This window comes from Nicotiana tabacum, chromosome 18 (genome assembly GCF_000715075.1).
Source record: "Nicotiana tabacum cultivar K326 chromosome 18, ASM71507v2, whole genome shotgun sequence".
In the NCBI taxonomy this organism is placed as follows: Eukaryota; Viridiplantae; Streptophyta; class Magnoliopsida; order Solanales; family Solanaceae; genus Nicotiana; species Nicotiana tabacum.
In genome coordinates this window covers 56,498,001-56,512,552 of record NC_134097.1, presented here as the reverse complement: position 1 = coordinate 56,512,552, position 14,552 = coordinate 56,498,001, and the positions used below count along the sequence as shown (strand labels likewise).

At 36.2% G+C, this 14,552-nt stretch overlaps 1 protein-coding gene and 1 non-coding gene across 3 annotated transcripts in view; both read right to left on the bottom strand.

Moving 5' to 3' along the window:
* Nucleotides 1–1,128: 1,128 nt before the first annotated feature.
* On the bottom strand, nt 1,129–1,218 carry LOC142173172 (small nucleolar RNA snoR8a). Its single transcript, XR_012702603.1, has one exon. It is a non-coding gene; the product is annotated as a small nucleolar RNA snoR8a (small nucleolar RNA).
* A 2,777-nt stretch (nt 1,219–3,995) lies between these two features.
* LOC107797839 (pre-mRNA-processing protein 40A) overlaps nt 3,996–14,552 on the bottom strand; it is a 28,530-nt gene continuing 17,973 nt past the window's right edge. For both annotated transcript variants that reach the window (XM_016620761.2, XM_016620762.2), the window contains exons 20-29: nt 14,478–14,531; nt 14,242–14,358; nt 13,998–14,096; nt 13,532–13,579; nt 13,354–13,446; nt 10,629–10,736; nt 10,458–10,522; nt 10,241–10,343; nt 4,588–4,998; nt 3,996–4,496 (exon numbers count right to left, since the gene is read on the bottom strand). In XM_016620761.2, the coding sequence (XP_016476247.1) occupies nt 4,359–4,496; nt 4,588–4,998; nt 10,241–10,343; nt 10,458–10,522; nt 10,629–10,736; nt 13,354–13,446; nt 13,532–13,579; nt 13,998–14,096; nt 14,242–14,358; nt 14,478–14,531 (1,236 nt within the window). In that variant the 3' untranslated portion in view covers nt 3,996–4,358. The remainder of the gene's footprint in view (nt 4,497–4,587; nt 4,999–10,240; nt 10,344–10,457; nt 10,523–10,628; nt 10,737–13,353; nt 13,447–13,531; nt 13,580–13,997; nt 14,097–14,241; nt 14,359–14,477; nt 14,532–14,552) is intronic.

The following is a 14,552-nucleotide window of genomic DNA, read 5'->3' as shown; positions in this document are numbered from 1 at the left end:
AGCGTCATCCTTTAATTGGTTCATTTTAATGTCATTGGTAATTGGTTCATTTTAATGTCATTGGCAAGTGTAATTCACACACATAATTTGCTACACTTAGTGTTTATTTAATCCACTTAATAGCCACTTTGTTTAATTGGTAATACTTGGAGTGTTTAATTGGTAATGGATTAAGTTGAGGTGTTTGTATAGTCGTTGGAGACAAGTTGTTTATGTATTTCACCTAAGCAAATTTAAAATCATATTTTTAAAGAATTTACTCATCCAATTCTTTATAATTTGCAACTTCTGCCATAGTGACAATAGTTGCTTGACTCAACTTCTCATCATCGACTGCAACAAGTTGTTCATTTTTTCGTTCTTGGTGAAATATTTTGAATGCATCCGTGGTCTTCCTTTTGAGATGAATTTTATGAAATCGTTTCTTTTAGTATGCTATTATGGTTATTTGTTACCAATTTATAAACAATCCTTGGAACGTAAAGAAATAAAGATGTGAAGTATGGGGTTCTGATGTAGCACGAGTAGTCAAAAAAGGAAACTATCGGGCAACGAAGAACACCTTTACTGTTCCAGACATTCAACGGTTCCCACAACCATGTATGTGGTAACACCTGCCTTATGTCTGGTTCAGCCACATAACACCACCAACTTTAAAATGTACATAATACTTGCTGTAGTTTGTTTTCATATTTGACCATCAAAGATGAAGAATTTAAAGGAACTGAAACAGGAGCAGATGGCAATCTCCAGGTAACAAAATTTGGAGGTGTGCGTAACCCAAATTTCTTGAATCGTTTTTCTGTGACAAATTAGGGCTTTAAACACCACCTTGTGACAATTTTGGAGAGACCAAAAAAACAAGGCAAAACAAAATGCCATGTAGTTTATGAGGCCTAACTCCAGGAACACATCCACCAAAAGAGCAGAGTATCTCATATTTCACACAAAATACCTACTTCTACCTGCTACCATGTTCAAAATTGAAAATATTTGTTGCCACCAAACAGTTTAAAATTCTAAAAATGGCATGTCTGCTACAACTTTACAACATAGATCAGATAATTGTTATTGTTGATAAAAAAATAGAATAAGAAGAAAGAAAAGATAATATGGAAAAGGGTGATTGTTGCTCATATTCTATGGGTGTAAAAGAGTCTATCATGCCATGGCAATGGCATTCAGTACGAGGAATTTTTTCTAGTCATCGCAAAACCACCTCTTTATAAATTTAAAAAAAAAATGAAATAAATATCCAGTTTTAAATGTTCTATAAAATGAACATGTTGATGTAAAAAATTCATAAACAGATCGATGCAACCAAAAAAAATAAGAGCTAAAATATGCAAGAAAATGGTCTCTGGAGTGATAGATATCCACTTATTCTTGTGAAAATAAATTGAAGCTTACAGTGTATGCGGCGATTGTAATAGCATTTATAGATGAAGAACTGGGGTGAACCCTAATTAAGATTCCTTGGAACAAGTCATAACAAGGCTGGTTTAACAGCATAAGGCTTCGTCTACGCCCAGATGTAAGGTTTATTTGGTTTGGGCTTACACTGCAACTATACCTTGGTCCATATTCAGCTTTTGGAAGGTGTTACTATTAGTTCACGTGTTAGTACAAAGCTTTTTGAGAAGAGAAGATAGAATTAACCCAAATACCCGTCCACTTAATCTCTTAAAATGAAAATAGATGGCTTATATATGATATAATAAACACATTCCTCGTAAACGGTTCTATCTATCGTATGTGACATATCTTTCAATAACCCATAATCTACGTATATGGCTAGAAAAAGTAAATAATGAATATGTCCGGCTATTTGCGAAAAGATCCCTCAAAAAATTAACCTTTTCCTGCCAGCCAACACCATTAAACTATTGGTCAGTCGTCAAAATTTAACACACCGGTAATGCGACATTCAAAAAATTACAGAAATATGACATTTTTGGGTGGATCTTTAACTTTTGACTTCCGTTTGCCCCCATGGATAGAACTTTAAGGTCAAAAATTAAAAGTATTGCCCACGTGGCAAGCGAGGGGCAACACTTGTTAAACTTGAAGTTCTGCCCATAATGCAAGAAGGGACAAAAATTCAAGATCATCCCCTTTGAGGGTTATTTGTGTACCTCACCTTGTGACATTAGGTTGGCAATATTAAATAGAAGTATTTAATAACTAAAATGCCCTAAAAGTAAGCAACTCACAGGTCGTGGTGGAGGCAGGATTTTCTGCTAAGGGGATTCAAAAAAGAAAAAAGTTAAAAGGCTAGAGAGATTGTGGTTAGTGGGAATTGAACTAGTGACTAACCAAAATTTTGAACACTCTTAACCACTGGACTATGCTTTGAGCAATGCTAAAAGATTCAAAATATAATATATAGAGATCAAAAATAGATTTTGTCATATAAGTACAATGCAATTATCAGACGAAGAGGATTCTAGTGAACCCCCTTCCGCACCCTGCTCACACATAGGAGTGGCAAACGGACGGGTCGGATATGGTTAGGGTCGAAAACGGGTAATGAAAAAACGGATAAATTATCCAACCCGATCCATATTTAATACGAATAAAAAACGGGTTAACCGGCGGATAATATAAGTAATCATATTATCCATGACTTCTTGCATATGATAACTTTTGGGAGAATTCTTAGTCTCTCTAACTTGAGAAACCCCCAATTTGAGGCTTTACAAATATAAAAGTTAGACTCATCGGTTATCCATTGGTTACCAATTGGTTATCCATTTTCTAAATGGATAATATGATTTTTATCCATATTTGATCCGTTTTTAAAAAGTTCATTGTCCAACCCATTTTTTAGTGAATAAAAAAGAAACAGGAAAAGGACACACTTCGAATATCTTACATAAAACCTTGAAGAAGGTACAAAACGTTAAAAGTATGAAGAGACAACAATATCTTAAGGATTCTCTCCCTAGGCAAAGATGACTTTTAGCCGGTTGCCAAAACTATTTAAATTCGATAGCAACAAAAATGTATAAAATTATAGATTTTTTGTATGACACATAAAAATGAATATATCTAAAAAAAATTATACATTTATTGACTATTATCTTGAAAGCGGCTACATAATATCATTCTTCCTCTTTTCTTCATGTTTTACTTAAGCCATGGCCCTTGGGCCCTTTCTTCCTACCATTTCTGCCAAATATGTTGACAGTGAATGAAGAGTTCACTTCATATTTGAAAACCAAGAACTCTGATCGCCAGCTTTCAAACAATGGTAGCTAACAAATTCTTGTTATCAAACTCCGTCTTCATGTCTTTTCCACAAAGACTGGCCAAAGTTCCCCTGTGAAGTCTTTTAAGTGTGGTTCTCTAATGGTGTACCCAAAATCCATGTGATATGCTTTTGGTACGAGCTAAATTTCGTAGACTTAACAAAGTCGATTAGAATCTTTGTAGCAAGAATATAAGGCGACTAAACACAAGTTAAAGACATTATATCCTTAACATTTACATTGCACAATGAAGTTAAGGACGCCATGTCCTTAGTATTTATATTTCCCAGTTAAGGATATGATGTCCTAAAGTTTAACAAGGTGCAAATACAGGACACTTTGTCCTTAATATTTACTCAACATTCATGAAGTTAAGGACACCATGTCCTTAATATTTACACAACACCCGTGTCTAGCACAGGGATATTTTCATCCGGGCGGGTAAAAATTTATTAAGCACTGGCTAAAGAATAAATACATTTGAAACAGTGGCTAAAAAGCAAAAACATCTCTAATTAGTGGCTAACTGTGCACTTCACCCGCAGACTCTCCACACAAGGCCTTGACGTTCATACACCAAATATCTAGCCTCGGACAAATGAAGAGTTTATCAAAACACACGAGGATACATTTTCTACATTTGCCAACTTGAAAGATACGTAAAAGATACAAAGGGAGAGGGAGAGGGAGAGGAAGAGGGAGGGAGGGAGAGAGAGAGAGAGAGAGGTGGGAGGCCCCGCAGACTGCCACCATCAAAATTTCTTCTTGGCTATTATAGGCCGGGTAAATAAGGAATTGCTGTCCACAGATGAGTACAAGTGCAAGGAAAGATACCCAACTCCTAACCGGCTTTATCTTCCCTTTCCTATTTTTTCACCTTCTAAAGATGAAAGCAGCAGCTGATAATACAAGTTCAGGGGCAATTGCCAAAATTTGGAGCACCATAACCATTCCAGATTCCAATTGCAACTACTTAGTGCTACAGCAGTTTTAACAACAGTGCTTTTAGATACATAAACATTGTTGCCCAGTAAAATATTTAACATCAAAAACATTATGAGATGTCAGATGCAGGAGTCAGTATGCTAGTAAAACTTTGAGAACTACTCAACTTTCTCCATCTTCACCAAGCTCCCCATCTTCTAACTCTTCATAACCACCACCATTTCGACGTGATCCATCCCTATGATCTCTTCTGTGTCTTTTATGCCGACTTTCACCATCGGATTCAGGTGAGTGTGCAAGCTGTCAGAAAGAGGAAAAGAATATCAATATTACAGAATGCCAAAGAGCATAATCAGGGCAGAGAACAAAATTTAAATGGAGAGATTAGAACCTTCTTTGACTTTTTACGATCACTGCTATGTCGGCGGGACCTTTTAGATTCCTCTTTCTCGTCCTTGTCAGATGCCAGCTCATCGTTAGAGCTATGGTGTCGCTTCCGGTGTTTCCTCTCCTTGTCTCTTTCAGGTTCCTCTTTCTCATCCTTGTCAGAAGTCACCTCATCGTTAGAGATATGGTGTCGCTTCCGATGTTTCCTCTCTCTGTCTTTTTCTCTTTTTCTCTCTTCTTTGGGCTCATAGTTATCTGTAACATCCATACTCTCGCTATCTGCCTCATCTTTTGTTGCTCGTTCGTTTCCCCTTTCTTTTTCCTTGTCACGCTCTTTTTCCTTCTCTCTCTCTTTTTCCCTTCTCTCCTTATCCTTTCTCTTCTCTTTTTCCTCTTTTTCTTTCTCCTTTTTGGCCTGCAAAGTAGCACACCCAAAAAAATGAAGGGCTATAACATAGTACATCTCTGATACAAAGTTTGTTAAGTATAGAATCTAATAGACGTTCCCAAGTATATTAAGAATAGAATCTAATAGTTGTTCCTGAGTTTTTTCAGTTTGGAGAAATAAAAATTGTGAGATTACCCTTTGGTACTACTCTAATGCTAGAATATTGTTAATACTTAATGTGTTCTACACTTAGATCCAACATAAATCATTGAATGCTTTTGCACTTGTGAGAACATCAAGAGAAAATTAAGGTTTGCCCATGCAACTACATTTGACACGCTTATAGTAACTCAATTGTCCAGACACTTTACGAAGTGCACATATAAAGCTCTTATACACTTGCATTGTTATAAAGATCGCATTTCAACCTAAATCAGTTGAATGATGGGAAAAAAAGTTCCAGAACTGTATTTCAGAAACAAATTCATTTAAGTGGTACAACCAACAGTGTTCCTGAACATTATTCTAGAACCAAAATGATATTTCTTTAAATTAACAATAAAGATAAAGACAACCTCCTCTGTACCGTACTTTTTTAGTACCTCAGAAAGAGGAATTTCAAATCTTAAATCAATAATTTGTTCAGACTTAAAAAAGTGCTTGGGCCACAGAGGCAGCCACTGGGGATTAAAGGGAACTGGAAGACTAGGAACGAAGTCACTTCACCAAAAGGCCTTATTTGAGTTCTAACCGAAAAGCAGAAGTCTTTAATACGATTGACGAATCCCACATTGGTGCTTTAAAGGATGGGTGGTCTCCTAAATTTTGGGCAATCCTCACCTCATGAGCTAAGCTTTTAGGGTTGAGTTAGGCCCAATGTCCATTTAACATGCTATTAGAGCAGGACCCATCCCAATTCTCGTTTCAGGAAATTGGGCCCCCATATTAAATTGTCCACACTCCAGATGTCTAGCCTGGGCGTGAGGTGGGTGTGAAGAGTCCCACATCGGCGCTTTAAGGGATGGGTGGTTTCCTTAATATTTTGTTTGGGCAATCATCACCTCATTAACTAGTTTTTGGGGTTGAGATAGGCCCAATGTCCATTTAACAGTGATAAATTTTTTTTAACTCTCATAGCATGAATGTATTACAATTAAAAAGATGGAATACATTCTATCATGTAACATGAGATACTCCATCTACTATTTTTGGGGACAATACAATAGATGGTTAATATCCTTCCACAATAGCGATCAGACTTCAGAGCATAAATATAAATTTGATCTTTATTCGAAAACAAAAGAATTCTGTCAGTTTGATAAACAAGTTGATATATTGCCTTTATAGTCTAATTAGTTCATTTTTAATGTTGGTATTATCCAATTTTGAATGTGTGCGCTTTCCTCCACATTTTACAATGTCATTCCACAACAAAGTTAATGTTTAACTAAACTTCCGCTACTTCATTCTAATAAAATTACACTATGTTGTAGGCTATGAAAAATTATGCACAACTCTCTACTAATTAAATATTTATGGAAGTAATTACTCCTTACTAACTTAATACTCTTATGGAGAAATTATAGAGTAAAGACATAATCCTAGAATAGCCCTCGAAAGTTTAAATAGGGAAGGTAAACCTACTCAAGGTGGCCAAAAAATCCAATATTGACATTTTAAATTACAATAGTAGTACATGTATCCACTATAATAAATAAAACCTTTAAATACAATATAAAAACAAATTTAAATTTTCTCATAATTAAAAACAAAAGACTTAATCTTCAAATAACTTTTGTTACGAACAAATTTTTAATGGGTATTTATTACAAGGTACTCACACAGTTCCTTATTGAATGCCTTTCTTCAATTGTGTAAGATAAGTTGAAAATAAAATGATTTGCTCCCTCTGTCCCGATTTGTGTGACACTCTTTCCTTTTCGGGCAATCACAAAAAAAAAAGTTAATATCCTAAAACTCCCTTAAACTATCCAACTTTTGTCAGTTTCCCACTTTAACTATTTGGTGTCCCCAAAACCCCTTGAACTGTATTCCCGTTCATACTAAAACTATCTCGTTGGATTGTTTGAGCTGTGTTTGGTACACGCTCTTAATTAATGTAAAAATGTCATATGGCATGACACGTGGCTATTTAAATCAGCCTAATGTAAAAACCTGTTTAATTGTTTTTCTTTGTTTTTCCTTTTTTTCTCTTCTTCTTTTCTCTTCTTCTCTAACGTCACGTTTCCCAGCAAAGAACATGAGTTTGCAGACGATTTTTCCGGCAACTTTTTCTCCTTTCTTCCATTTTCTTTTCTTCTTCTCTTACACACAAATCACTCTTTCAAGAAAAAGTGAATCCTTTAAAGAATAAATCAAGATCTGTAAAGAAAAAAAACTCCTTTTTTGGGTAAAACCTTATACATTACAGAAAATTCCATTCAAGTCACTAAAAGTAATGAATAGCAAGAACGGAAGACAACTTCATTAAGTTTATTTTGAACACAACAGTTATAGGAGCTGTATCAAACCCAACTAGCAAATTACTAGGGCATTTTAGAATTGCAATTAAAAAAAGAAATTAAACAGCTAAATGCCTAACCACACCCTAAAGGCTAGACGCCTTTTGTTTTTGTTTAGCTGGGCAAATGTTTCCCCCGGTAGATTCCCCCGAAACATTTGTGAACGTTGTTAGCTCTTTGTATCTAAGTTAGCAAATATGTAGCAAGCTAACAGGTGGTCATTTTTTGCTTTTTGAAGCTTCTATGCTGCTGCTTCTTGTAATATTTTGGAGCCCCGACTAATCCCGGGGGTGCACAGGCCCTCGGCAAGGAGTTTCCCGCAAGTGCACCACGGTTAATTCAGGTTTTACCCAGTCCGATGACCCTCAGAAATTGTTTGCACCCAGTGGGTTTCGAACTTAAGACCTTGAAAGGGAGCAAACCCCAAGGCTCAAGTCAATTGCCACCAGGCCAACCCCTGAGGGTTATATTTTGCATCTTCTTGATGACATCAATGAAGCCAATTATGTCATCAAAGAAAAGAAATTAAACAAAAATCCTCATAGAAATGATCACAGAGATTTCATCTTAGGGACATTGTGCAGGAGCATGACCATAACCATTCAACCAACCCAAGAGATTTCACCTTAGGGACATGGTTAAGGAATGAAAGAAGAGTAAAACAAGAAAGGGGTTAAATAAATTCATAAGAAACATGAGATGGAGAAAAAATTCAGAGGAATCCAGCGGAAGAAATGAAAAAGAAAGGTGGAAAAATGAATATGAAAGGTGAAAAAAAGGAGGAAGAAAGCCTACAATATTAAAAAAATAAGAAGAAAAAAGTTATAAAGGATTAAGCCAATTAGTCATTACACACGGTCAGGAGAGGCCATTTTGACGGCTTTATTCACCAGTCACGCGCCCCTTTGCAAGTTGTTTCACACATTATGCTATATAATTAATGAGGGATTTTTAATATAAAGATATAGTTTAGGGGGGTTTTGGGGACACCGAATAGTTAAATAGGAAACTAACAAAAGTTAGATAGTTTAAGAGAGTTTTAGGGTATTAATTCTTTAATGACATCTTTCCAGATTTAATAATAATTCAACTTTAAGCTTCCCATTTTACCGTTAATGTAATGACTTATAGCCACTGAAATTGTTTTAGACGAACTTTCAAAAATCTTTCTTTCATTCTTAATTGTGTTCAGTCAAATATCATCACATAAATTCGGATTGAATGAGTAATATGTATTCTCTGGCTAAGTTGTTCGGTCTCTTCACTTTCAGTGCCGCACCCGTGTTGACATGACGTGGGTGTAAGTGTGGAATCTGTATCAGATCTGGTCAAGCGATTTTGGGTACTTTGGCCAAAATCGACAGAGAAATTCGAAACAGATACAATGATTTTCACAACCAAATTGAAGAAAACAAAATACCTTGTATATAGAAATTTTTATGTCCGTCATTTTCCTTTTATTTCCTTCTCAGATTCTCCTCTTGATCAATATTTTTCCTTCTTAAAATACCTTTTAAGTTTTTCACATATTGTCTCATAATTTAGATATATCTTTATAACTCTACTACTTTATATATTTGAATTATTTTTAGCTGAATCCATGCACCTGTATCCTTACTTGGATCTGTACCCCCGAATCTTAAAATTTAGATCATGAAGGATCCGAACGTTAGATTCGCACCAGAGTCCAAGCACCTTAGTTGCCTAGAGAACGTAAAGTGCCATATGTTTATCTTTTGGTTTTCAAAGAATATATAAAAGAATTATGATGAAAATAGTAAACGTAGGCCTTGTATTACTATTGCTTGTGTTATACTAAATGTATTAATACTTTCAGGAAAAGTGAACATTGTTTCGAGTTTGACAGTGAAGGCATGGTGGACAGTGTATATTTAGGATGGAGTATTATTTCCAAACTATGGTATGTGGATCAAGAGTCTTTCTGAATGTTATCCGGTATAATGAGTTAAAAAGTTTTACAAGGAGACTTTGGACACATTACAGGCTAGCCTCGATATCTGTTATCTAACCTTCCCTTTTTTTGGATGAGTGAAACACTTATTACCCATAGTGAAAAGTGTACAACGCCCAGAAAAGAAATCCAATACCCAAAGAAGAAACTCCTTCCAAGTATGAAGTCCAAGGCCCTCAAGATATTTTCTTGAGAAATCATGTTAAACACAATATACATTGATCCTCCTCGTGGGTTTTGTTTTATGCTTTATGCCATTCTACATCAAGCTCCCACTTTAGATGTGTTTGTTTCTCCTACCAGCTACATTCCACTCTCAATTGATTCAAACAGCTTACCTCCTATTCACGATCTCCAACTTTCACCTTTATTAATTTCTATAGAATGGATCAACTCCTCTTAAGTTACAAGTGCTACACCAATTTCTTCTATTCCACATGCACCTCCAGATGAATGTAACTTTCCCTTCTAAATTCGCTAATACCGCAGAGAAATTTTAGTTATCTGTATTTTCTATTTGTTATATTTAATACAGTAAATATGAGCTAGATAAACAAGGATCAAGATTGCGCCAAGTCCAAAGATGCCCTTGAGAATACTAGGTGCGCTGATGATGAAGGTATAGATTGAACGCTAAAATTGACGAAGAAAGCACATATGATTTCATCTTCATGGATGGCCTTATTTAAACACTCTCTAATTAACAACTAGATATGTTATTAATTCTTACATAATACTATTATTCAGATATTGAGTACATTATTATATGAATTACCTTTTCCTCCTCTCGTCTGCGTTCTTTTTCCTTTGCCTTCTCCTGCAACCATGCAACGTATTCCTCAAAGACTGCCCTTGAGATTGTTTCTTCACCAATAGCTCTGAAAGAAGAGAAATTAACAAAAGGTATTATGATCAATATAGCTGAAACCAAAAACGGAGTACTGCAAAAAAGAACACCCATATAAAGCAACTAAGATGGGGAAAAAGATCACCTGAACTCTGAGGTGTCCTCCACAAGTTCTTTGCACTCCTCCCAACTAGAGGAAGCAGTTATTTCCTATAAGGTCCGAGATCACAAAGTGAGCAACAAATACAAGGGTGAAGTAGGAATAAGTAGGAATATAAGATAATTCAATAAATCCTTGCCAAGAGATTCGACATGCCTTAATGGTACTAAGCTTGTCAGTGAAATCTTTTGCAAGCCTTTGACGCTTTTTAGTTTCTTTTTCTTCTTTCTCCTTTGCTCTCTCAATTAGATCCTCAAAAATGAGCTGCAATCAAGCAACAAAGATATTTGGCAAACAGCATAACATCAGCAAATTCCTTCATTTTGTAAACATACACACACTAGTATATTACCAGGACGACCATACTGACGGAAATTAAACAGGCCTCATCCTTTACGGAAAAAATTAAATTAGTCAACTGAGGGAAATTCACAGGCATATGATCTATTAAATAGTCTGCCCCGACATAAAGAAGCTATTCCTTTATAGTTATTTAATAGTTGAAGCAGCTGGAACAAGTGGCTGTATATTCTGGTCACTTTGTGACTGATAAGACATCATACAGACTCTACACCAGAAACGCACTACAGATGGGAATAGCATTTAGTTCCCCGCAAGTAACTAAATAGATGTGGGACTTTAAGACAGAGACATTTGATAAGCATAATCCCCAGATAAAATTTACTAGGCAGCTTTATACATGTTCAGGATATCCCAGCCAGGCAGACTAGGTATTAAGCCCGTGAAATGTCCTTGTTGCCCCTTATTTATGATTTAGAGTCCGCCAAGTCCCATCCTCATTTGTCGCCCTTCCTCTTTCATCTCTCTCTCTCCTACAGAACACACCAACTTTGCACGAACAAACACACCAAACACAAGATAATGAACTTCACTCCATTCTTAATCCCCTAGTTAGATCCAGTAGAGAGAATTGCAGATTCAAACCTTATTCTGTCCTGCTTCCAATAATAGAAGACTAATATATCAATCAATAATAGATAAGCAATTGCTAGTGAGGCATCCTAAATGACCAGTTAAATCTTTTACCCTTCTGGACTCGTGAATTGAACATCCCCCCAGCTTTTGCAGTGAAGGTAATAACTGTTGCCTTTCAGGCATAGTGCGGGAGGCACTCAGTTGAAAATTTAGAAGAAGGAAGAAAAGTCGAAGATCCTGAGATGTTGCCTCACTTGTACATGTGTGGTCCGTGGAATGAAAGAATAGGAAAGTTTTTGATGGGATAGAGATCGCCTATGTATATTTGACTAATAGCCTCTCATTTCTAGTTTTTTTGTCGTGCACTCATGAGGCTCCAGTGTGTATAGAAGATAGGGTGTCATCCGTCGAGAATCATATTATGTTGTAGATTCTTTACCTTTTGGTTTTCATTGTTAATAAAATTATTTACATTATTATAAAAAGTAACTTGAGTTTCGCAAAAGGCTTTAAAAATGTGGTGTCTGATGGCATTACGAGTAGTGTGTGGGGTGGAATGTGGGTGAAATATGACCTAGTTCCTGCTCATGAAAATACTGGGAATTCTACTTCAATGGGATGACCGAAAACTGGAAGTAATGGAGATAAAGAAAGGAGAATTCATTGTGGCTACTCGGTTAAGAAACCATGGGGACAGGGTGGAGGGGGGTTTTGGGAGTGTACATGAACCGATGGGGAAGGGGTCTAAGGTGAGTTTTGGGGGAGAAGATGGCAGGTACTTTGATGGAGTAGGAGATCCCATAGATGATAGCATGGCCAACTTCAATACTATTTGGTGCCACCAGAAGAGAGAGGGATGTAGGACAGTGTCAAGGACCATGGAGGAGTTCTCGAATTTATTGATAACCATCTTCTTATTGACCTTCCAATATTAGGAGCTATATTCACTTGGGCCAAGGCAGAAGATTCAACATCAAGATCAAGACTCATACAGTTTGTGTCCACCAACTGGACCAATAAGTTATGTGGAGGGAGTATCTGCATAAGTTATGTGGGAATCTATGTATTCTTTGTGCAGGATAAAATGTTACTAAGTAATACAGGGATTAGAAGAGCTAAAATGACCAAAATACTCCTTATTTAGTTATTTATTAACTAACTTTTTAGAAAGCAAGCAAAACATATGTTTTAATCCCTGCATTATAATTCATGTGCTATTAATCCCTGTATTACAATCCCCACATTATTAATCCTTATATTACATATTACAATCTCTGTATTACTAGTCCCCACATTATAATTTCTCCATTATTAATCCCTCCATAACTTGTCTTTAAACCAGACGAACTCCTTAGGGTAGAGAAAGGGAACAGGGCCAATCTTTTAGGCACAGGTAGTGTGGAGATAATGCATTGAAATTTACAATTCCTAACAACTATAGAATTCCTGCCACAATGAGATGACAGTCCAACTCCAACAGGCTCGGATGGTGCGTAAAGGGGAAATCAACTAGGACTACCTCTAAGGTTGGAAGGTTGTGGAATTTCAAAGTTTAGTTGAACTGCTCTACGTACAATGTAGATACGCATATTCCATGTTACGGACAGAAAATAGAAACTAGTTTGGACTCCTGCAAAATATATGATAATCCCACATATCATAATCAAAACACTAAAACAGAATACTTGTGAAGCTCAAGTTACAAGTTTAACACCAAATTAAATCATTTGAAAGTGTGTCTTGCCCACAACCAAAAACTAAGGTCCTCAAAACCTCTATCTCCACAGACAAACAGCAAATGTATGTCCTATTAAACTATCCTGAATATAACACGTTTTGAATGATTAATTCGAAAAGGGGATTGCCTTCAGTTCATTAGGCTACGAAAATAAGCATGCAAAAAACGTCCACCTCCTTTTAGGTTTGGGGGCACACAAATTAATACCTGTAGATTAACATCATGAATGGATGGGGAACCAATTCCTTCCAAAATAGTAGCTTTAAAGTCTTCGAATGTCCATGTTGATGAGATCGTGATCTGAAAATAGTGAAAGCAAAAGGACATAAAATCATACACCAGCAGCTATTTGTGAGGAAATAGCAAATAACAGTACACAACCCACCTTTTCTGACTTAACTACATCTTTTACTCGAATCTTGTCTTCATGGTACTGTTACATAGAGCAAAACACAAAGTTAGTGGAAAGAGCATGACTATCACACTTCAAATTAAAGCGCAAAAGAAATACTTCCAAGAAACAAATCACATATATGCAAGACCCAACTCAGAAGACACAGTGTTCAATGCAACATATGAGGTAACTATTTCTCACGTGTGATGTGTTCACCCAAAATCAAGTGACGCAACAAACTACCGAAGCAACAATTAGACTTCTATTTTTTCATATGACAGACAGTGATCTCTGACATCTAATGCATCCAGCAACAACATTTAAGAAAGAACGAAGTCATTTATTTTTTTTGAGAAGGAAGAACAAAGTCATTAATTACCGGTTAATAATAAAATAATGCTATGTAACCTATCAATCATAAAAGAAGGCAAATAGCGGGACTACAGCATATTGGGACCTGTTTTTCCAACTCTTCAACGACATCTTCAAACAAATCCTTTGGTGTCGAACCAGAAGTGTTTGATGCAACAGCCTGATAAGCCACAGACTCCTTAACCTACAGTTCCACACAACCACAGGTCAACCGTGGAGAAAGGTGGAATTAACAAGAAGCATAATGAAATGATACGGTATTTGAGAATACATTTTCTTAAAATAAAGAGCCTTTTTTTATCGTTTTTAAAGTTAGCAAAGTGGAATACCATCTGACAATAATCACGCCAAGATGTTTTCGCAGTAAGCGTGCCTGCAGTGATTTGCTCCTCCATCATCTTTCGAAATGCATCCCGGTTCTTACGCTCTGTGCGCCTCAATTGTTCCTTAAATTTGATAAAAAAAAACACTTAAAGAAGTTCATCACCTAGAATGAAGCATCAAAGAGGAGTTTTGTCTCTCGCAGCACCCCATGATAAATAAAAAAGGAGGCCTCAGAAAGCACCTTTTGCAATTTTCTCTGTTCTTCGTCCTCCTTCTCCAGGTCACGGATGTATTCCTTCAGAGAACAAAAATATCA